This window comes from Rhinoderma darwinii, chromosome 2, assembly GCF_050947455.1.
Source record: "Rhinoderma darwinii isolate aRhiDar2 chromosome 2, aRhiDar2.hap1, whole genome shotgun sequence".
NCBI lineage: Eukaryota > Metazoa > Chordata > Amphibia > Anura > Rhinodermatidae > Rhinoderma > Rhinoderma darwinii.
This window is the reverse complement of record NC_134688.1, coordinates 397,744,034-397,767,083: the sequence shown is the minus strand read 5'-3', so window position 1 is coordinate 397,767,083 and position 23,050 is coordinate 397,744,034. Positions and strand designations below refer to the sequence as shown.

General features: G+C 43.0%; 1 protein-coding gene across 3 annotated transcripts in view; it reads left to right on the top strand.

The window, feature by feature from the left end:
• PHKA2 (phosphorylase kinase regulatory subunit alpha 2) overlaps nt 1-23,050 on the top strand; it is a 93,554-nt gene that overhangs the window by 7,815 nt on the left and 62,689 nt on the right. For all 3 annotated transcript variants that reach the window (XM_075854024.1, XM_075854023.1, XM_075854025.1), the window contains exon 3: nt 3,878-4,036. In XM_075854024.1, the coding sequence (XP_075710139.1) occupies nt 3,878-4,036 (159 nt within the window). The remainder of the gene's footprint in view (nt 1-3,877; nt 4,037-23,050) is intronic.

The window sequence follows — 23,050 nt, the reverse complement described above, 5'->3', positions numbered from 1 at the left end:
TCTAATCCTATCATGTGTAATGCTGACTGCTGAGACACTGTATCTAATCCCATCATGTGTGATACTGTCGTCTGGGCCCTATTTCTAATCCTATCATGTGTGATACTGTCTTCTGGGCCGTATATCTAATCCTATCGTGTGATATTGTCTGCTGAGCCACTGTATCTAATCCTATCCATAGCTATGGGGTCGTAGTGCTATAGATATGCTGTTTCCTATATACACATATACATACACATTTATTTTTTGGGGGGGGGGGGGGTATATGTATTTGGGCTATTCCCCCTGATGTTTCAAGCCCTTAGTAACACCCCTGGCTGCTAGTGCTGCATGCATTGTTGGGTCACTTAGGAGACCCACTAAAGCAACTGAAAGCTGCGGGCCCTCGGCCATGAGAAGTTTGGGGGGGGGGCCCCAAGAAGAACCTTTGCATCGGGACCCATGAGCTTTTAGCTACGCCCCTGGATATGCCTGTGTTTCCTACCTAATACTAGTGAGCGCGTGCCTCTCTCCAGGCCTGACTGCAACATGTAAATAATAGTGCTCAGAAGCAAACACCAGCCAGTCCTATATAAATAGATCTGACATGGCCGAAAGTAGCTGCTATACTTACATGTTTGGATCGGAGTGGTTCCATTAAGGACAGCTGAACATAACTTGTCTTTGATCCCTTGGTAGTGACACTACAGCGGAGAAGAAACAGTAGATATAACATTACAGTAGAGGTAGACCCATTGCAGAGATTCTGATCTAGATTACCATGTCCTTGGAAGGAGTCTCCTAATTTTGTGTGCTGTGTATGCCCGGTAATTCGGTAATAACATAGTTTTTGCCATTTTTCCAATTATAATTATTGAAATCTTTTCTCTAGTTTGAACACCCATGCTAGTAATTTTTCAGTATAAAAAGTATTCAAAACACTATATCAGCGATCAAACGATCACTTTGTGAAGTCCAATAGTAGGACTGAAATATTAATTAAATGAAAATAAATAAAGTTTATTATTAAAAAATTACACAATACAAAAAAAATAATATATATGAAAGCGTCGAAGAAACTTATATGGAAACGCCGCCATCGCAATGGCCCGAACAATAAAGTTAACATATGATTTAAACCGCATGTTGAATGCTGTAAAAAAAAACAAAAAAAAAAACTGGTGAAATTGTTTTGTTTCCATCCCCCCCCAAAAAATAATAAGAGTTTATCAATCAGCCCCATGTACCCCAAAATGATACCAATGAAAACAACATCCCATCCTGCAAAATAACAAGCCCACAGATGGCTACATCGACGGAAAAAGAAAAAAGTTATGGCTCTTGAAATGTGGTGATACAAAAGCAAATTATTTTTTGTGAAAAAGTTGTAAATTCATAAAAAAAAAACAACATATTTTAAATAGCAGCAATCGTACCGATCAATAGAGTAAAGGTAACATTTTATTCATGCCGGACGGTGAAGGGCATTCAATTAAAATGCAGAGAACAATGACGAAATTGCTGTTTTTTTCCATTGCTCCCCCAAAAATAGTTAATAAAAGTTAATCAATAAATTATATGTACCCCAAAATAGTGCAACTCATCCAACAAAATACAAGCCCTCCTACAGCTACGTCGATGGAAAAATTAAAAAGTTAAGGCTCTTGGAATGCAACAATAAAAGAATAATAGAATGCTTGGTCCTTAAAGGGAACCTGTTACATTGAAAATTCAGACCAATCTGCGGGCAGCGTGTTATAGAGCTGGGGGAGCTGAGCAGATTGATATATAGTTTTTAAGCAAAATAATCATTATAACTTGTAATTTATACATTTAAACCTCTTCTCATTCTGGGTTTAGGAGTTTAGTGGATGGTCTAAATCGGTGATCGACAACTATCTCTGTTTCCACAATCGTACAGGGAATGCTGTCAATCACGGAGTAGGACCGCCCACTGAACTAAGCCCAGAATGAGCAGAGGTTTCAATGAATAACTTACAAGTTAAAGTGAATCTTTTGCTACAAAAATATACATCAACCTACTTACCTACTCCACATCTTTACATTTGATGTAGAAAAAAATCAAACGGTTTCACCACGTTATAGGGGTGGATGTAAACAAGTTTGTTGCCTGTTTTCAGTAACAACCATCAGAACTGTGAATTCAGCTCTGGATCATACTGGTTGAATCGGTACCATATAAGTAATTAATTGTATTTACAAAGTTACTCAACATATATGTTGATTATTTCTATATGTAAAATGGTGCTCAAAGGTGGACATACCCTTTAAAGGGAACCTGTCACCAGCATTTTAGCTATAAAGCCAGCAATACCTGGTGAAAGTGGGTGAAAAATCATTGTCATCTAAGCTATAAATATGTTCTACGTAAGCTCTGTAGCTTTAGTATTCCGTTTTTCAGTGGTCCCACACCGTATGCAAATGAGCAGAAAAGAGTCAAATCTTCATCTGAAAAGAGTCCGATTTTCATTCCTCCAGCGTGGAGTCCACCTCCTTCTTTTCGATTGACAGCTCCTTAGCCAGTCAGGGCCGGACAGGTGCCGGTGGTGGGCGGGGTTAAGAAGCTGGGTCCCAGAGGGAAAACTAATTACCATAAAAGGCGGGAAGAGTTTAAACGACTACATTTACAGACAGAGGAGGACTTCAGGAAAGAAGAGCGACAGGAACGAACTCTGGACAGCTACGGCCATTGAGGGGTCAGGCTAGTTTGACAAGTAAGATGTTGATGACAGGATCCCTTTAAGCTGGCCTAGCATGGGATGTTTGTGCCATATTATCTCATGTCTGTGGTTATAGGCTGATTTTGGCTCATGGAATCTTATGTCTGTGGGGGCAGCCTGACTTAGCTTTAGCAGTGATCCGCCAGGTTGGATTTCAGCACGTTGGCTTGTTTTGTGTTAATGCTCCATATAAAACGATCCAAGTACAAGAGCGTACCTGAAAGCCGATCCCTGTTTGGTTTGGTCGGAACGTAGGTGATATCTTGGAAACTGTGAAACAGAGTTGCACAGGTTAGCGGGACGTCTCGGAGACGATGAAGCAGAGTTGCCCATCGTTGCCAGACGTCTCAGGCTTGGCAGAGTTGCACAGCATAGCGGGAAGAAGTTTTAGCAGCTGGCAGGAATAATGAATGACTGAGACAGGTATTGAGTTGTTGGCATATGCTAACCTGGGGTGCAGTGTCTAAGGAATCCCCGGTTCTTCACCCTTAACCCCTGCAAGGAGGAATGGACTTTGTAGGTAAGATTCCAAGGTCGCGGTCCCCAGGAAAGACACCAATCGACAGTTGGGATTTTGGGTATAAAAATGCCCCGCGGTCAAACAGATCCAGGGTAATGGCTTGCCCATTTAACAGGAGATGGGAGGATGGCTTTCAGTCAAATGAGTGGCCAGCAATAATCTTATGTCTAGGACAGAAATACCCTGTGGAGTTGAAAGGTTACATTTAGAGATCTTCATTTCATAAGACACGGCTGTCATCCCCTAGAAGAAGAAAATAACTATATTTATGTAACCTTTCAAGGTCAAATAACATTATTGTTGCAGCCTGAATGATTATTTTGCGGTAGAATTCACTGCGGAAACAAACGACAGCATTTCTTTTACATTCTTGCTGAAAACCCTAAAGAGAAAACATTTTTGTACAATATGTACATTTAGATATTTATGTGAATTTAGTCCTGCCTGCCCCACCCCCATCCGTTCACAACGTCTGGAGACGATATAACATTTTATATGATTTACCAGTATTCACATGATTTTCTTTTAACAATGTTGTAATGACTGTGTCCTAATTTTGTTGGGAAAGGGACTATATTGTTAATTCATTTGCTTTTCAAATGATTTATGTAATAATATCTTGCATTATTTATTTTAGAACCCGGTCACAGGACTGCTGCCTGCCAGCAAAGAACAGCAGGATGCCTGGGTCCGGGACAATGTATACAGCATTCTGGCTGTTTGGGGCTTGGGAATGGCCTACAGGAAAAATGCTGACCGAGATGAGGACAAAGCTAAGGCATACGAATTAGAGCAGGTACTATTTTATTCACACATATGTATACAGTGGATATAAGAAGTCTACACACCCCTGTTAAAATTCCAGGTTTTTGTTATGTTACAAAATCCGTCTAGGATGAATCATTTCAGAACGTTCATGTCACCTATAATCTGTACAATTGCATTGAAAAACAAACTGAAATCTTTTAGGGTGGAAAAATAAAAATAAAGAACAAAAATAATGTGGTTGCATAAATATGCACACCCTTAAACTAATACTTTGTTGAATTACCCTTTGACTTTATGACAGCATTCAGTCTTTTTGGGTAGAAGTTTATCAGCATGGCATATCTTGACTTGGCAATTGTTGCCCACTCTTCCTTGCAAAAGCGCTCCAAATCTGTCAAATTGCGAGGGCATCTCCTGTGTACAGCCCTCTTCAGGTCACCCCACAGATTTTCAATGGGATTCAGGATCGGGCTCTGGCTGGGCCATTCCAAAACTCTGCTCTTCTTCTGGTGAAGCCATTCTTTTGTTGATTTGGAGGTTCTGCTTTGGGTCGTTGTCGTGCTGAAAGGTGAAATTCCTCTTCAGCTTTTTAGCAGGGCCCTGCAGGTTTTGTGCCAATATTGCCAGATATTTGGAACTGTTCATAATTCCCTCCACCTTGACTAAAGCCCCAGTTCCAGCTGCAGAAAAACAGTTCCAAAGCATAATTCTGCCTCCACCATTTTTCACTGTGGGTATGATGTTCTTTTGGTGATGTGCAGTGTTGGATATGCGACAAACATACCTTTTCGAATTATGGGCAAAAAGTTAAACCTTGGTCTCATCAGACCATAACACGTTTTCCCACATGCTTTTGGCAGACTTGATGTAGGTCTTTGCAAAAGATAGACGGGCTTGGATGTTTTCCTTTGTTAGAAAAGGCTTCCATTTTGCCACCCTACCCCACAGCCCAGACATATGAAGAATACGGGTTATTATTGTCACATGTACTACAGAACCAGTACCTGCCAGAAAGTCCTGCAGCTCCTTTATTGTTGATGTAGGCCTCTTGGTAACCTCCCAGAACAATTTTCGTCTTGTCTTTTCATCAAGTTTTGAGGGACGTCCAGTTCTTGGTAATGTCACTGTTGTGCCAAATGTAATCCACTTCTTGATGACCGTCTTCACTGTGTTCCATGGTATATCTAATGCCTTGGAAATTCTTTGGTACCCTTCTCCTGACTGATGCCTTTCAACAATCAGATCCCTTTGAGCTCTTTACGGACCATGGCTTTTGCTGTCACATGCAACAAAGAAAATGTCAGGAAAGTCCTAATAGAACAGCTGAACTTTATATGGGGTTACTCAGAATCACTTTAAATAATGGCAGCTGTGTACTGACTACTATTTAACATGAGTTTAAATGTGATTGGATCATTCTGTACACAACTACATCCCCAATTATAAGAGGGCATTCACACTTATGCAACCACATTATTGTAGTTGTTGTTTTCATTTTACTTATACAGTCTGTAGTATACTCACTTAAAGGGACTTTCTGATTTGGACAAATCAAAGGATGTCCTAACCGTAAACCAGCTGCGAAGGGCTCCACTTCTATGATCCTTAGAAAAAAGCTGATATTCCTGGTGAATGTGGCCAGAGAGTCCTCATAGCATTAAACAGTGGCCATTGAAATCAATGGGCCATCTGTATAGTGCATAGATGTGCCAAAGCCGCCAGAGTGGTCCTATATGCAATGGGAATGCCCTAATGGAGCATATCAAAAGGGGACATCGTATGCAGTGGTGTAATTGCAAGCACATTTGCATTTGGACTGCCTCTCCTTCATTTTCAAATGGATGCAGAATTATTTGAATAGGGGCTGTAACAAACTTTGTGGGGACAACCTGACTTGGTATAAGCAGTGATCAAACAGGGTGTTCGTCACACGGATCATTCAGAATGTAACGGGTTATAATATCACAAATAATATATTGTTACTACTGTTCCATTATGACCCAAATATATCCTACCATAGAGACATTTAAGGGGTTTTCCAAGTTAATTTTTTCTGCTGACAAAGAGTTTAGCCTGGATGCAAGATCAACTTTGTAATTTACATACTTTTAGAATAGTGTCCCCGTTTCTAGATGCGTTCACGTGTCATGTGACGTAATCTGTGGTTCTTGCTCTAGTCACATCCCGTATACCTATCCTATGGTGAAGGAGCCGCTAGTCCCTCAACAGTATACGACACGTGGCTTGACATACAGGGGCTGGTCGATTTAGCAGCAGGGAACACACATGCGCGGACCCTGTTGTTCTCTGTATAGAACAGCGCCTTACATCAGTGTTTGGTGGAGATGCAGCCCCACAATGTACACAAACAGTGCGCGATGGGGATGCAGATGGCGGCTGCAAAGTAATTATGAACTCAGTAAAAACCCCTTTAACAGTTACTTTGTTTAGCAGCAAAAAAGGTCATTATGAATTCATGGATCTTAGAAATACCCCCTAATGTAATGGATGTTAGAATATTACTGAAGAAGCTATAACTAACGGAATGGTCAGACTACCCGTCTTTCATTATTGAAAAAAAGAAACAGTTTTGGCGGAGATCGGCAAAACAGCTGCACAATATATATAGCAATTCAAAGGTAGAAATGATTATGGGACTGTTCGTCTTTATGGAAGTTTAGATACCCGCGTGTATCCAGATGGGGGTGGGACAATAGGGGTTGTATATTATAATATGAATTAAGTCAAGATCATTCTTTTTCTGTTAAATTTTAGTCTATTCAATGGAAAGCATTTATTGGAAAGATTTTCTTTCTTCTTTGGTCTCTAATAAAAGAAAATGATTTATTTATCTCAGAGCCTAGAAAACAAGATCTAAGGCTTGTACACACAGTACAGAATGGTGCAGTTTTCGTTTTTTTCTTTTTGGCAAAACCGGAAATGCAAAAGAGAGGAAAACTCTAAAATACGTCTTAATCAAGCCTTATTTTCTTCTTTTTTATCTACCGGATTATGGCTAAGGCATCAGGTGCACATGTATTATTACGGCTCTGTTCACACTGCGGTCAAGCCTTCCATCCAAGGAATAGACTGGGAGCACATTGTCATAAGCAATAGTGTTAAAAAAAAAAAAAAAGTATGCCACAGGGTTTATAGTAATTGTGCGATGCCTCTGCATAGAAAAGCGCCGCCGTTCCACATAATTTGGTAAGTATATTATTTTTCTATTTCACACAAGTTCTCATCCGTAGTTTAATGTTTCCCCACGTCCCGGACCACCCCTTTAATTCATGCTGCATTTTTTTTTTTTGTAAAGTACCAAAATTCTTTTTGGGACGTTTTGTTCTCTGGGAAAAACTTCAATAAGGAAACTGCATGGTTTTTTTTGTATAAGAAATAAAATAATTAGAAGCGGCTTTTATTCGATCTATTCGGAGAGGGAAAAGACATATAAAATGTCTCTAGATAGACTCCAAGATTCCAAGCAGGGAGGGGGCATATCCTTTCCAAACCTGAAAAAACACAATTGGGCATATATCATGAGATATCCTACTGAGTGGCTTAGAAAGAGCTCAAATTCGGTTGATGCCGAGCTTGAGGAGGCCTTTTTTTCACCGTTTCCTCTGAGATCAATTGAACTGGCACAAAATGCTCACATTCCAGTAGCCCAGAGGAATATGATTTTGTTCAGTGATACATGGAAGGTTTGGGTCAAGTGTACCTCTATATTTGGAGTTTCACCCCACATTACTAGGTTTTCCATAATAGGAGAGCATCCTGCATTAGTGACTATTCTACCCAAAAGAGTCATTTTAAAATGGCAACAATGTGGGTTGAAATCTATAATTCAAGTAATTTATTGGGAAAATAGAATGATTTACACTTTCCGTGAAACGCTAGATGAATTTTCAATCTCAAATAAAGACTATTTATATTATTACCAGTGGAGACTCTTCATGTGTCAGTTTTTTAGAGACCATCCCAATCTCTGGAGTCAATCAGATCTTTATAAAATAATACCAAATGCAGGAGGTGAAACCTCAATATCTCGTATCTATCATATATTACATATCACTAGGATAAATTATAAAGAGTTAAATTATAATTGTTTTGAAAAATGGGCAAAAGAAACTCTCCCAGATATTAAAATATCACCAGTTGAGATTCAGGATAAAATATATAAGGGTTGGAAGAATTCCAATATAGCGGTAAAATCTGAGATATTAAGAGAACGTCAATGGAAGGTGAGTTCTAGAGTTTATACTGCTTTTAATGTGGGGTTCGAACCCTAGAAAATTGAGTTGTCAAAATCCCGAGACCAATAAAGTCCAACTGATGCATGGCCAAAACGCTCACTTCTCAAAGCTGGACTATGGCATTCTCTATGGAAGTGTCCACAGATTCAGATCTTTTGAAACCAAGTAGTCTAATTTATTAATACTGTAGTAGAAGAGTCCTTAGTTATGAATCCGTGGACTCTCGTCTTCAATGCTGACGTGGAGTCAAACGAAAGAGTAATAAAGAGAATTATTAATATTGACCGCGAAAAAGACTATTTTGAATGCTTTGTTAAAACCCCACAAACCGGCTTATAATGAGTTCTCAAATCTCTTTACTACATTAGAATGGCTACATATTTATCAGAGGGAAGGAGTTCAGAGGAAACCATGGGAAAAACTGATGAAGTGTTTATTTGATAAACAAGACCTATATAATTTTTTCGTTTAAAACCACAATATGTTTTCTGTTTCCTTTTTTTTCTTTGCGCCCAAAAAAAAAAGGGGAGGGGGGGGTTCAATGTATTCTAATTAGGGTCAGGGATTGGAGAATATGTATGTTTGTGACTTTATACTGATATCATTGTTTTTTCTGTTATTCATCTTCTTGAAATTAATGATTTAAAAACCCCCAAAAAAAAGAAACGGGTTGATTTTCATTTGGTGCAGTTTTTGCTGTCAGGCGCTCTTCATGTTTATTGCACTATGTTTGACGTATAAGCGGAGAAAAGCTCCCAACCTATACGTTAAACAGACGCATCTAGTAAAACAATTTAGGCCTCATGCACACGAACGTATTTTTTCCCTCCCGTAAATACTGGTGTAAATACGGGTCCGGTGTCACACGTATTCGACCCGTTTTGCACCAGTATTTACGGACCCGTGCCCGTAAATACAGTTCCGGTGTCACCAGTATTCCACCCGTATTTACGGTCAAAATTGCACTGCACTAATCGGCAGCCCCTTCTCTCTATCAGTGCAGGATAGAGAGAAGGGGCAGCCCTTTCCGAGGTAAAAGTAAAAGAAATTCATACTTACCCGGACGTTGTCTTGGTGACGCGTCCCTCTCTTGATATCCAGCCCGACATCCCTGGATGACGCGGCAGTCCATGTGACCGCTGCAGCCTGTGATTGGCTGCAGCGGTCACATGGGCTGAAACGTCATCCAGGGATGTCGGGCCGGATGTCAAGAGAGGGACGCGTCACCAAGGCAACGGCCGGGAGGCCGGACTGGAGGAAGAAGCAGGAAGTTCTCGGTAAGCATAAACGTCTTTTTTTTTTTTTTTTTTTTTTTTTTTTTTACAGGTTGCTCTATATTGTGATCGGAATTCACTGTCCAGGGTGCTGAAAGAGTTACTGCCGATCAGTTAACTCTTTCAGCACCCTGGACAGTGACTATTTACGGACGTCGCCTAGCAACACTGCCGTAATGACGGGTGCACACACGTAGCCACCCGTCATTACGGGAGCTCCATAGACTTCTATGGGCTGCCCGTGCCGTTATTACGGCCTGAAATAGGACATGTTCTATCTTTTTCAACGGCACGGGCACCTTCTCGTAAGCATACGGGGAGGTACCCGTGGCCAATAGAAGTCTATGGGCCCGTTATTTCGGGTCGTATTTACGACCCGTAATAACGGGAGTTTTTACGGTCGTGTGCATGAGGCCTAATATGTTAACTGTAAGTTGTTTTTTAACATGATAGTCTACGGGTGATGAATGCCACGCTAAACATAAGAAATAAACTTTATGTGAAGAAGGTTATCGATACATAGCCGTTTTTTTTAAAATAAATGCACAGTAATTGCAGCAAAAATGTTTGGCGCACTATCTTCCAGCCTGAATTTTGTTCTTTTTATCACCTATCTTATATGTAGTGATTGATGCAGTACTTTTGGCCTTTGACAGTGAAAGCAAATACACTTTATGTAAGATATATGAATACTTTCCCCTTACCCTCCAATGTCCCTCCAGTTTCCCTTCAAGTGTGAGGCCTCTAGCTCTGTTTATATTGGCTAGTTGTTTTGTTCTGTGTTGGCCTTTAGGGCGGGATTGTACTGCAGTAAGAATGTTGTTTGGTACAAGTTGAAAGAATTTCACAACCTTGACAGTAACTTTGTTACATAGTTACATAGTACGGTAGAAAAAAGACGTATGTCCATCAAGTTCAACCAAGGAATGGGTGAAAGGGATGGGAGAAATTATAGAACTTTGTTTAACTCTTATTGATCCAGAGTACAGGTTACAAAAAATTAACAAATAGATAAATACAAAATGTACCCATAAGGCATTAACCCCTTCCCGACATTTGACGTATCCATACGCCAAAGTTGCGTAGAGGAAGTATGGAGTAGGCTCACGGAGTGAACACGCTCCATACGATGCGGGTGTTGGCTGTTTGTTACAGCCGACACTTCAGAGTAACTAGCGGCATCGCGCTCGAGCGCGATCCCGCTCGTCTAACTCGTTAAATGCTGCTGTCAATAGCGACCGTAGCATTTAAATCTTTAGAAAGAGGGGACGACCCCCTCTAAAAGGTCATCACGCCCCGCGCAACGCAATCGCGGGGGGCCGATGGTTGCTATAGCTGCTTGGAGGCCTAATGAAGACCCCCAGGTCCGCCATCTTTGTACACCTATTAAGCCTTGACTCCGGCAGGGCTTAATAGCTGCTTGTCAGAATCATGATATACTGCAATACATTAGTATTGCAGTATATCGTGCAAGCGATCTAATGATCGCTGGTTGAAGTCACCTAGGGGGACTAATAAAAAAAGTAAAAATGAGTTAAATAAGGTATTTTTTTTGTGTAAAAAAAAAAAAAATATATATATATATATATATATATATATATATATATATATATATATTAAAAGTTCAAAAAAAAAAACTTTTCCCATTTTCCCCCTAGAGCATAGTAAAAAAATAAATAAACATAATTAGTATCGCCGCGTCCGTAAAAGTCTGAACTATTACAATATATCATTATTTACACCGCATGGTGAACGCCGTAAAAAAAAAAATTGTAAACGCCAGAATGTCTATTTTTTGGTCACCTAATCTCCCACAAAAAATTTAATAAAAAGTGATCAAACCGTCGAATTTACAACAGAAAAATAGTTATGGCTCTCGGAGTTTGGCGACACAAAATACTTTTTCTGTTTTACACTTAGGTTTTTACTTGTAAAAGTAGTAAAATATAGAAAAAACGATATATATTTGGTATCGCCGTAATCGTATTGACCCACAGAAAAAAGGTAACATGTTGTTTTAATTGCACAGTGAATTCCGTAAAAACGGCACGCAAAAAACCATGGAGGAATCGCTGTTTTTTTTTTCATTTTTTACCCCACAAATAATTTTTTTCCTGTTTCCTAGTACATTATATGGCTAAATAAATGGTGCTACGAAAAACTACAGCTCGTCCCGCAAAAATCAAGCCCTCATAATACTATTTCAACGGAAAAATAAAGTCCTTATGGCTTTTGGAAGGTGGGGAGGAAAAAATGAAAATCTGAAAAAGGGCTGCGGCGGGAAGGGGTTAACCAATCTTCCATAAAATTAAATATTCCCTCCTGATCCGCAAACCTACTGGATCACCAGTCAAACAAGAATTCTACACATTCACATAGGAGCTGATATTTTTTTCTTCTAAGAAATGATCTAAGCCTATTATCTCACAGTAAAGAAGGCTTGTCGTCTCTGGAAATTTGACCTTTTTTTTTTTCCAGACGGAGGAAGTGCCCCCTTGTCTTTTGAGGGGGTTTTACATGGAACAGGATTTCACCATATTTTTTGTATGTGCCATTCATATATTTATATAAGTTAATCATGTCCCCCCTCGTCACTTTTCAAGGCTAAATAGGTTTAATTCTTTTAATCTTTCCTCATAACTTAGATTCTCCATGCCCCTTATTAGCTTCATTGCGCTTCTTTGTATTTTTTTTTCCATCTCCAGGGATCCTTTCTATGAACTAGTGCCCATAACTGAACTGCGTATTCTAGATGAGGCCTCACTAATGCTTTGTAAAGTGGTAATATTACATCCCTGTCCCGCGAGTCCATGCCTCTTTTAATACACGACAATATCCTGCTGGCCTTAGAAGCAGCTGATTGACATTGCATGCTGTTATTTAGTCTATGATCTACTAGCAGGAAACAATTGGACCCTAGTAAGTGGTGGGTACAAATATATTTTTCAACACAAAAGGCAACAAATACCCTATTTCCACATTACTTCATTTCTAAATCGTTAATAAAACTTAATTTTTATTGCTGACACTGTGGCCAAAGAAAAATTAAAATTGAATTCGAGTTCCTAGACTAGTAGATACAAAGGTATAAATCATTGGTGGTTCTGCTAATTGCATTATTACCACAGTCCGTACTCCGTGTAAAGGAAAGCTTCCAATTGTGGCTGAAGTCCGCAATATAATTAATTGTCAATACTGGGATTATGACATTAAGATCAAAATCACAGAGCATAGCTCCGTTCTCCTGAGCAGCTCTGGCCAATCCGAGAATAGTGGGAGTGTCTCAGACTCATAGTCTAAGAAGCGCTGCAGCCATTTTGGGACAGCACAGAGGGGACCCTAAAAAGGTGCATCCACGGCAGAGGGCACAACTGGAGGGCACCAGGTAATATTACTCCATAAACACCATCATATTTAAAATGTTGTCGTGGGAACAGAGGGTTGCTTTAAGCTCTTTGTAATTTTCAAAGGCTAATGCTGAAGCCTCAGATTTATATTTTTCAAATGCCCTTTTTTTTTAAATCATTTATTGCACTTTTTACAGAAGGTGTAAGCAATGTGGGGTCCAATTTTAGTCGTTTATACTTATTATTTCTAGGAATAAATTTTGCAGTATAATTACCTAAAGTAGATTTTAAGCGTTCCCATTTAGTATATGTACCGTTATTTGACATTAGTTGTTTACAGTCTATGTCCTCAAGTGCAGCCCTCATCCTGTGGAGTTTGGCCTTCTTAAAATGCAAAAAAACAAATAAACCATTTTGTGTGTGCCTAATATTGGTAGGTCCCCCCAATGCCGCCAAAACATTGACTCCATAGATCCTTTAAGTAGTGTAATTGCGATATGGGGCCTGCATGGATCGGGCTTGTTTTTCCAGCACATCCTTCTTGATCGGATTGAGATCTGGAGAATATAGATGCCAACTCAACACCTTGAACTCTTTGTCATGTTTCTAAACATTCCTGAACAATTTTTGCATTGTGGCAGGCTGCATTATCCTGCTGAAAGAGGCCACTATTATTCGGGAATACCAGGCGGTTATTGTCAAACTTTCATCCATATAAATGGCAGGACCCAAGGTTCCCAGCAGAACATTGCCTAGAGCAGGGGCCTCAAGCACACGGCCAGCGGGCCGCATGCGGCCCCTGAGGCTGTCTTCTACGGCCCGCGGGGAGAGGAGAGAGCGTTTGGAAGGAGGATCGCTCCTTCATGATGTCAGTCCTCCGGCAATGCGAACGCATTGGTGAGCCCGTGGGGGGAAGATAGAGCGGTTGGACGGAGGAGCGCTCCTTCATGACGTCAGTTCTCCCGCACTGCGAATGCATTGGTGGCCCGACAGTTCCATGTAGTGGAGACCCCCTGTAGTAGCGCCCCACACACCCCACTTTTGACAGCGCTACAGACCCCGGTCGGGGAGGGAGTCTCAATGGAGCTACCTACATGGATGGGACGTGTGGTGCTGTCAGCAGGGTGGGGTGTGTTGGGCCCATTCTACAGCAAAGGAATCCCAGGCCAGTGCATCGGCATGCTCTGGCTTGGGATTCCACTCCTATAGGGGGGATGTGGTACTATCTATAGGGGGGGGGTGTGATGATCTACAGTGGTTTGTGGCACGATCTACAGAGGGCACTGTGGCACTATCTACAGAGGGCACTGTGACACTATCTACAGAGGGCTCACACCATCAGACTCATAGACAGTCTACAGTCCTCATTGTCCCCTATCTCTTCCCTCTCCTGTCACAATCTGGCTGCCAAACTTTATAATAACACTCTCAAAAATGCATTGGATGAAGCAGCCCCCACTACACTCCGAACCACCCGACAAAGACGACGACAACCCTGGCACACGCCTCAATCCCGCTTTCTTCACCGGTGCTTGAGATGTGCCGAACGACTGTGGAGAAAATCGCATTTGGATGCAGATTTCCTCCATTACAAATTTATGCTCAAAACTTACAACTCTGCCCTTCACCGCGCCAAACAAGTCTACTTCACTTCTCTCATCTCCACACTATCTAATAATCCAAAACGCCTCTTTGATACTTTTCACTCCCTCCTTAGTCCTAAAGTGCAGACGCCAATCACAGATCTCAGTGCTGAAGACCTGGCCAATTATTTTAAAGTTAAAATTGACAACATCCGGCATGATATTATCTCCCAGTCCCCTAGTAACATCGATCCCCTTCCCCCCCCCGCACTCCCTCTTTTTCACTCTCAGCATTTGACCCAATAACTGAAGAAGAAGTCTCGAGGCTCCTCTCTTCTTCTCGTCCTACTACCTGCCCTAGTGATCCTGTCCCCTCACACCTCCTCCAGTCCCTCTCCCCAGCTGTCACTAGTCACCTGACTAAAATATTTAACCTCTCTCTTTCCTCTGGTATCTTTCCCTCCGCTTTTAAACATGCCATTATAAACCCATTATTGAAAAAACCAACACTTGACCCATCCAGCGCTGCCAACTACCGACCAGTCTCTAATCTGCCCTTCATCTCCAAACTCCTGGAACGCTTGGTCTACTCTCGCCTTATCCGCTATCTCTCTGCTAACTCCATTCTTGACCCCTTACAATCTGGTTTCCGCACTCTACACTCCACAGAAACTGCCCTTACTAAAGTCTCAAATGATCTCTTGGCGGCTAAATCGGACGGTAAATCCTCTCTCCTGATTCTTTTGGATCTCTCTGCAGCCTTTGACACTGTAGACCACAAACTCCTACTTAACATGCTCCACTCTATTGGCCTCAAGGACGCGGCTCTCTCTTGGTTTTCCTCCTATCTCTCTGACCGCTCATTCAGTGTGTCATTTGCTGGTTCCACCTCTTCTCCTCTTCCCCTTGATATCGGGGTTCCTCAGGGATCAGTCCTAGGTCCGCTCCTCTTTTCTCTCTACACAGCTCCTATTGGACAAACCATCAGCAGATTTGGCTTCCAGTACCATCTCTACGCTGATGACACCCAATTATATACCTCTTCCCGTGACATCACCCCTGCTCTAATACAGAACACCAGTGATTGTCTGTCCGCTGTCTCTAACATCATGTCCTCTCTCTATCTGAAACTGAATCTTTCTAAAACTGAGCTCCTTGTGTTCCCACCATCTACTAACCTCCCTAAACCTGATGTCTCCATCTCTGTGTGTGGCACTATCATAACTCCTAAGCAGCACGCCCGCTGTCTCGGGGTTATTTTTGACTCAGATCTTTCCTTTACTCCTCACATACAATCACTTTCACGCTCCTGTCATTTTCACCTCAAAAACATCTCCAGAATCCGCTCTTTTCTTACGGAGGAAACTGCCAAAACTCTCATTGTTGCTCTGATTCACTCTCGTCTTGACTACTGTAACTCATTACTAGTCGGTCTTCCCCTCACTAAACTCTCCCCTCTCCAATCTATCCTCAATGCAGCAGCCAGGCTCATCTTTATGACCAACCGCTACACCAACGCCTCTAATCTGTGCCAGTCACTGCACTGGTTGCCCATCCCCTTCCGAATAAAATTCAAACTTATAACTCTCACCCACAAAGCTCTCCACAGTGCTGCACCTCCTTACATCTCCTCCCTCATCTCTGTCTACCACCCTACTCGGGCTCTACGTTCTGCCAACGACCTTAGATTAAAATCCTCCATAATCCGAACCTCCCACTACCGTCTCCAGGATTTCTCTCGTGCTGCACCCGTCCTCTGGAATGTGCTACCCCAGACAATCAGATTAATTCCCAATATCCACAGTTTTAAACGTGCCCTGAAAACACATCTATTTAGACAGGCCTATAACATTCCCTAATCTGACTCCTTTCCATGGCCCTCCATTTAGATTAGCCATCAGAATAAGATTCCCTCACACTCCTTCTCTTCATGTCCGTCATACACGGATACTGGCTGGTGACCGGCTCATGCAGCTTTATGTTACCACCGCATGTGTATAAAAATGGCCGGACCATTGTACAGAACAAACACTGTTACACTTTGTGTCTCCCTTATGTCCTCATAGATTGTAAGCTCTTGCGAGCAGGGTCCTCACTCCCCAGGTTTGAATTGTAAATGAACTTTGTCACTATGTAATGTCTGATATTGTTTGTTTCATGTTCCCTCTAAATTGTAAAGTGCTGCGTAATATGTTGGCGCTATATAAATAAAGATTATTATTATTATTATTATTAGAGGGCACTGTGACACTATCTACAGAGGGCACTGTGACACTATCTGCAGAGTGTACTGTGACACTATCTGCAGAGTGTACTGTGACACTATCTGCAGAGTGTACTGTGACACTATCTGCAGAGTGTACTGTGACACTATCTGCAGAGTGTACTGTGACACTATCTGCAGAGTGTACTGTGACACTATCTGCAGAGTGTACTGTGACAGCATCTACAGAGTGTACTGTGACAGCATCTACAGAGGGCACTGTGGCAGCATCTACAGAGGGCACTGTGGCAGCATCTACAGAGGGCACTGTGGCAGTATCTACAAGTGGGTGTGTGGCCGTATCTACAGAGGGCACTGTGGCACTATCTACAGAGGACTCTGTGGCACTATCTAAAAAGGGGCTGCCAAATCTTGACATTTGTGTGTCTGCCAAACGCTGCCAACTGAGCCGCCGGACTGCATTTAGCGACACTTGAACTGGAAAACTGGATTGTTGAAATAAGCACGTGGAGAATGCTCTCAAATATGAAACATACCGATGTTATTATAGTAATGTAATGTAATATTGTTATAGTAGTTCAAACAACTAATTGATTAACAATAATTTTGTATTGTATCAAATTTGAAAGTAATGCGGCCCGTCAACTTCCCATTTTTTCTATATGTGGCCCACTTACCCGGCCGAGTTTGAGACCCCTGGCCTAGAGCATCACACTGCCTCTCCCGACTTGCCTCCTTCCCATAGTGCATCCTGGTGCCATCTCTCCCCCAGGTAAGCGACGCACACGCACCTGGCCGGCCATATGATGTAAAAGAAAGCGTGATTCATCAAACGTGGCCACCTTCTTCCATTGCGAAATGGTCCTGTTCTGATACTTGCATGCCCATTATAGGCACTTTCAGCAGTAGATTGGAGTCAGCATGATCACTCTGACTTGTCGGCGGATACACAGCCCCAAATTCAACAATCCACTATGCACTGTGTGTTCTGACACATTTCTAACATAGCCAGCATTAACTCTTTCAGCAATTTGTACTACAGTTTTTCTGTGGGATCTGGCCAGACAGCCTAGCCTTTGTTTCACATGCGCATCAATAAACCTCGGGCAACCATAACCCTGTCACTGGTTTATCAGTTTTTCCATCCTTGGACCACTTTTAGTAGGTACTTCCCACTGCATACCAGGAACACCCCATAAGACCTGCCATTTTGGACATGCAGTGACCCTGTCATCTAGCCATTACAGTTCGTCCCTTGTCAAAGTCGCTCAGATCGTTACACTTGCACATTTTTTCTGCTTCCAGCACATCAACAAGAATTGACTATTCACTTGCAGCCTAGTACATCCCACCCCTTGACAGGCGCTATTGTAAAGAGATTATCAATGCTATTCACTTCACCTGTCATTGGTTTTAATGTTTTGGCTGAACGGTATATCACAGAACACCTATATTTTTTATAATTGCTACAATTAATCTGAAACAAAAAAGAAGCATCTTTTCAACTTCGCATAGTCTTAATTAGAAATGTCCTACCATTTTGTATCTACAGTTCCTATGCAGGCCTGTGTATCTACATGGTTACAGATTACAAACACAAATTGGATATAGTCTGATCTAGCAGCCATGAACAGGGCCGCCATCAGGAATTTCAGGGCCCCATACAGCTACATTTTCTGGGCCCCCCTACCGTGGCACCGCCTGTTAACGTTACTCCGTCCAGCACTATATCATGCTACCCAGGGCCGCCATCAGGGGGGTATTAGGGGTACTGATGTGAGGGGCCCGGCAACTGCCGCGACTTGCCTTTGGTAGAAAAAAAACAGGCCCCTGCAATGGGGCTCGTTTTTTCCACCAAAGGAATGTCGTGAGCTGCGGGGCCCCCCCCTCTCGTCATGGGGGCCGTCAAACACCGCCCGCGTGACCAATCGCACGCATCCGCAAACTCCCGCGCGTCCGCAAGCGCGCACCCGCGACCGCCCGCACATGCGTCCACCAGCGACCGCCCATGACCGCCCGCCCGCGCACCCGCGACCGCCTGGAACCGCGCACCGAATTTTGAGGCAGATTTTGACCTGCCCACACTATCTTGCCGCGTTTTTTGCCCGCGGCGATTGAGGACAGCAGACAAAAAAATGCAGCGAAAAATGCATTTTCTGCCTCCCATTGATTTAGATGGGAGGTCAGAGGCAGAACCGCGGCAAGAAAGGACGTGCTGCTTTTTCTTTTTTCCGCGACTGGCTCCCATTGATTTCAGATTAAATCAATGGGAGGCGGTTTTGGAAGTTGTTTGGTGCTGATTCTGACGCAGTGTCCGAGTCAATATCAAGGCCCAAAAACTCTGTGAACTGGGCCTTATTGTTAGGGCTTATTCAGACGAACGTGTAATACGTCCGTGCAACGCGCGTGAATTTCACGCGCCTCGCACGGACCTATGTTACTCTATGGGGCCGTGCGGACTGTCAGTGATTTTCACGCAGCGTGTGTCCGCTGCGTAAAACTCACGACATGTCCTATATTTGTGCGTGGTTGGCGCATCACGTACCCATTGAAGTCAATGGGTGGGTGAAAATCACGCCCAGCGCTTCCGCAGCCGTATAAACTATGAATGAAAACAGAAAAGCACCACGTGCTACAAACATACAGAGTGTCATAATGATGGCGGCTGCGCGAAAATCACGCAGCCACGCATCATACGCTGCAGCCACACGGAGCTGTTATGGACCTTTTGCATGCGCAAAATGCCACTTTTTTTGCACGCGCAAAAAGCACACGCTCGTGTAAATCCGGCCTTAGGGTAGGAACACACTAGGCATGAACACTGCGGATTTTATGCAACACATTTTATTGTGGAAAATCCGCAGCGTATCACAGTTGCAGCAGAGTGGGTGAGATTTAAACAAATCTCATCCACACGCTGCAAAAAAAATTTGACCTGCAGTGTGGCTTTTGGCTTTTTAAGCCGCAGCATGTCAATGTATTCTGTGGAATCGCTGCTCCTCTGTTGCGGAAATGCTGCGGTTCTGCTGCAAAAATCATAAATGAGAAAAAAAAAAAAAAGGTACTTTTTTAAATTTATAAAAAAGTTTATACTTACCCCGGCCGTAGTTTAGGCGACGCCAATTCACTATTCTTAGCACAGCCCGGCCTCCTGTCATGACGTTTCATCCCATGTGACTGCTGCAGCGGTCACATGGTCTACAGCGTCATCCCAGGAGGCGGGGCTACGTTCAGAAGAGAGAGATGCGTCACCTAAAATACGGCCGGGGCAAGTCTAAACTTTTTTTTCCCTGCAGGATTCCCGCAGCGGACACGCCTCACCAAACCTGCGCCACTATTTGGTGCGGTTTTGCTGGCAGAATTCCCTGCGGCTACCGGAGCGGATAAGTTGTGTAGTTCTACTCCGCATATCCGCCTAGTGTGTTCCTTATGATGCGCTCCTGGAGCTGCTGCCGGTCTCTAAATAGGCAGTTGGTCCAGTAGAATTTGGATTTTTTTTTTTTTTGTGAACCAGCTTAAAAAAATACAAAACTTTTGTGTTAGGGCCTGTTCACATCATCGTTCGCTTCCGCTCCGGGGTTCCGTCTGAGGTTTCTGTCGGGTGAACCCCGCAACGGAAAGTGAAAGTGACAGCACAGCTTCCGTTTCAGTCACCATTGATCTCAATGGTGACGGAAACATCGCTAATGGTTTCCGTTCGTCACCATTCCGGCTGGTTTTCGGACGGAATCAATAGCGTAGTCGACTGCGCTAATGGTGACGGAAACTGTGCTGTCACTTTCACTTTCCGTTGCGGGGTTCACCCGACGGAAACCTCAGACGGAACCCCGGAATGGAAGCGAACGGTGATGTGAACAGGCCCTAACACAAAAGTTTTGTATTTTTTTTTTTCTTTATCCAGATTTTTATTTTGAAAAAAAAGCATTTTAACATCATATAAAACATTGTACAATTTTGTCAAGAAATTTTCACGCAGTACAAAATATAAATTTTTCACAGTATGAACAGTATATGAGATGCATGAACATCAATGGGAGGTAGCCTCCCAGCCATCTAAAGTAATTATGAATCGAAATACAGTGGTACTAACTGTACCATGTTCATATAAAGATAGTGCAATAAACATGGGGACCAAGCCCCAATGAAGTAAGAGTTGGTACGTATAAGTGCCACAAATATAATATAACACCAACACAAGACACCAGACAACAAAGGGAAATACAAACAGACATAGCGCAAGGAATAAGATCATAGATGCTGCTCAGAACCTTCCATCCAGCCAGAGAGGTAGATCAGTACCACCCCGGAATCCAGACCACACTGCCCAAGTTTGGACGAAGAGCACAGACTTGCCCCTGTCAGCGGACAGCAATTCCTCCATCCTCATAATCCCGTTCACCTCAGTTACCCATTCCGTCAAAGAAGGGACAGTGTGAGACTTCCAATGCCTAGGTATCACCGTTCTCGCCGCAGTCAGGAAATGCCTAAATACACCCCTTTTGAGGTGTGGGAGTGATCCAGGAACCATGGAGAGTAATCCAATAGAAGCCGAGGTCGGAACCTCAGTGTGAAAGAGCTTATTGCCCAAGTCAAAAATCTTTCCCCAAAAGGGACGTATCCTGGGACAATCCCACCAAATATGCAACATGGTTCCAGGAGCCTCCCCACACCTCCAACAATCAGCAGACACCTCAGGAAATATCCTATGCAGCAAAGCAGGACAACGATACCATCGGGTGAGTATTTTGTAGTTTTTTTCTTGAGCAAAACAAGACATTGGCAGTTTGTGAGCTAAAAGGAAAGAAGTACCCCATTCCTCTTCCGAATGTTGAACCCCCATTTCCTCGTCCCATGCAATCGTGAATGACAGTTGAGAGAAAGAGAATTTAGGTAAAAGAATCCCATGTAAATAGGACAAGACATGAGAGGGAGCAGTAGATAAAGATAAATAATGTTCCAAAGGAGTCTTATCCTGTAAACACACCAGACAGTCTCCCAGGGAAGAAAGATAGGAACGTAACTGTAGGTATGACCACCAGGTTGATCGTCTCCCCGGGCAGGCCTCAGAGACAGCATTCATTGATAAGATGGCACCGTCAGGAGTAAGGGTCTTAGCCAGATATCCACCCTCTCCTCTCTCCCAACAGAGGAATGTATCAACACCCACCGCCGGAGGAAAGGAGGGGTTGTCAAAGAGAGGAGTCAGAGGACCCGGGCGATGAACAAGGCCCGCAGCACCAAAGACTCGCTCCCAGACTGCAAGAAACTGACGTGTGAGAAAGGGTAAAGATAGCATGTGGCGCTGCTGGACAGTCAACCACAGCAGAGAAGTTAATGCAAGAGGAGACATATCTCTTTCAATGCGCACCCATTGCTTACCTGTTTCCGAGCGGAACCAATCCACTACCCTCATGATCAATGCAGCTTGATGGTAACGTTTAAAGTCTGGGAGACCCGTGCCCCCCTCTACTTTTGGACGACTAAGGATAGCAAAACGAATACGAGGCTTAGAAGAGCCCCATACAAATTTAGTTATGGCCCTGTGCAGGGTCTTAAAAAAACCAGATGGTACTACAATAGGGACGGTCTGGAATAGGTATAAAAAATTTTGGCAAAATATCCATTTTGATACGCCCAAACCATGACATACGATTCCCACCATATTCTGCCAATTCCTTCAGAGTACGCTGCAGAATAGGCGTGTAATTCAAGGCGAACAGATCTGCCTGTTGCGTGGGAACATGTACCCCCAGATATTTTATGGACGTAGTTTGCCATTTGAATGGGAAAACCCGAGCGAGATGGGCAGCCAGAGGAGCATCAAGAGATATATTCAAGGCCTCAGATTTAGAGTAATTAACTTTAAAATTACTTAGATGACCAAACCGCTCAAATTCCTCAGTCAAAGATGGCAAAGAAATCATGGGAGTTGTAATGTACACAAGGAGATCGTCTGCATAAAGCGCCAATTTATGATGTTGTGCTCCAACACGTACACCTTGAACATTAGGATTGCTCCGCAGTGCCACGGCCAGGTGTTCCATGACCAGAACATAAAGCAGAGGCGAGAGTGGACACCCCTGTCTCGTGCCATTAGCAATAGGTAAGGAATCGGATAGAAGTCCATTAACACGGACCCGAGCCGTAGGTTTATGGTATAACGCCATTATCCTATCTACCATAGTAGTGCCAAGGCCAACCTGCGCCAGGACACTGCGGAGGCACACCCAGTGCACCCTGTCAAAAGCCTTTTCGGCATCCACCGAGAGTAAGCACATCGGTATCTTCCGGGATTTGCAGTATGAAGTTAAAAGGAGAGTTTTGTTAGTGTTATCCCGCGCTTCCCGACCGCGTATGA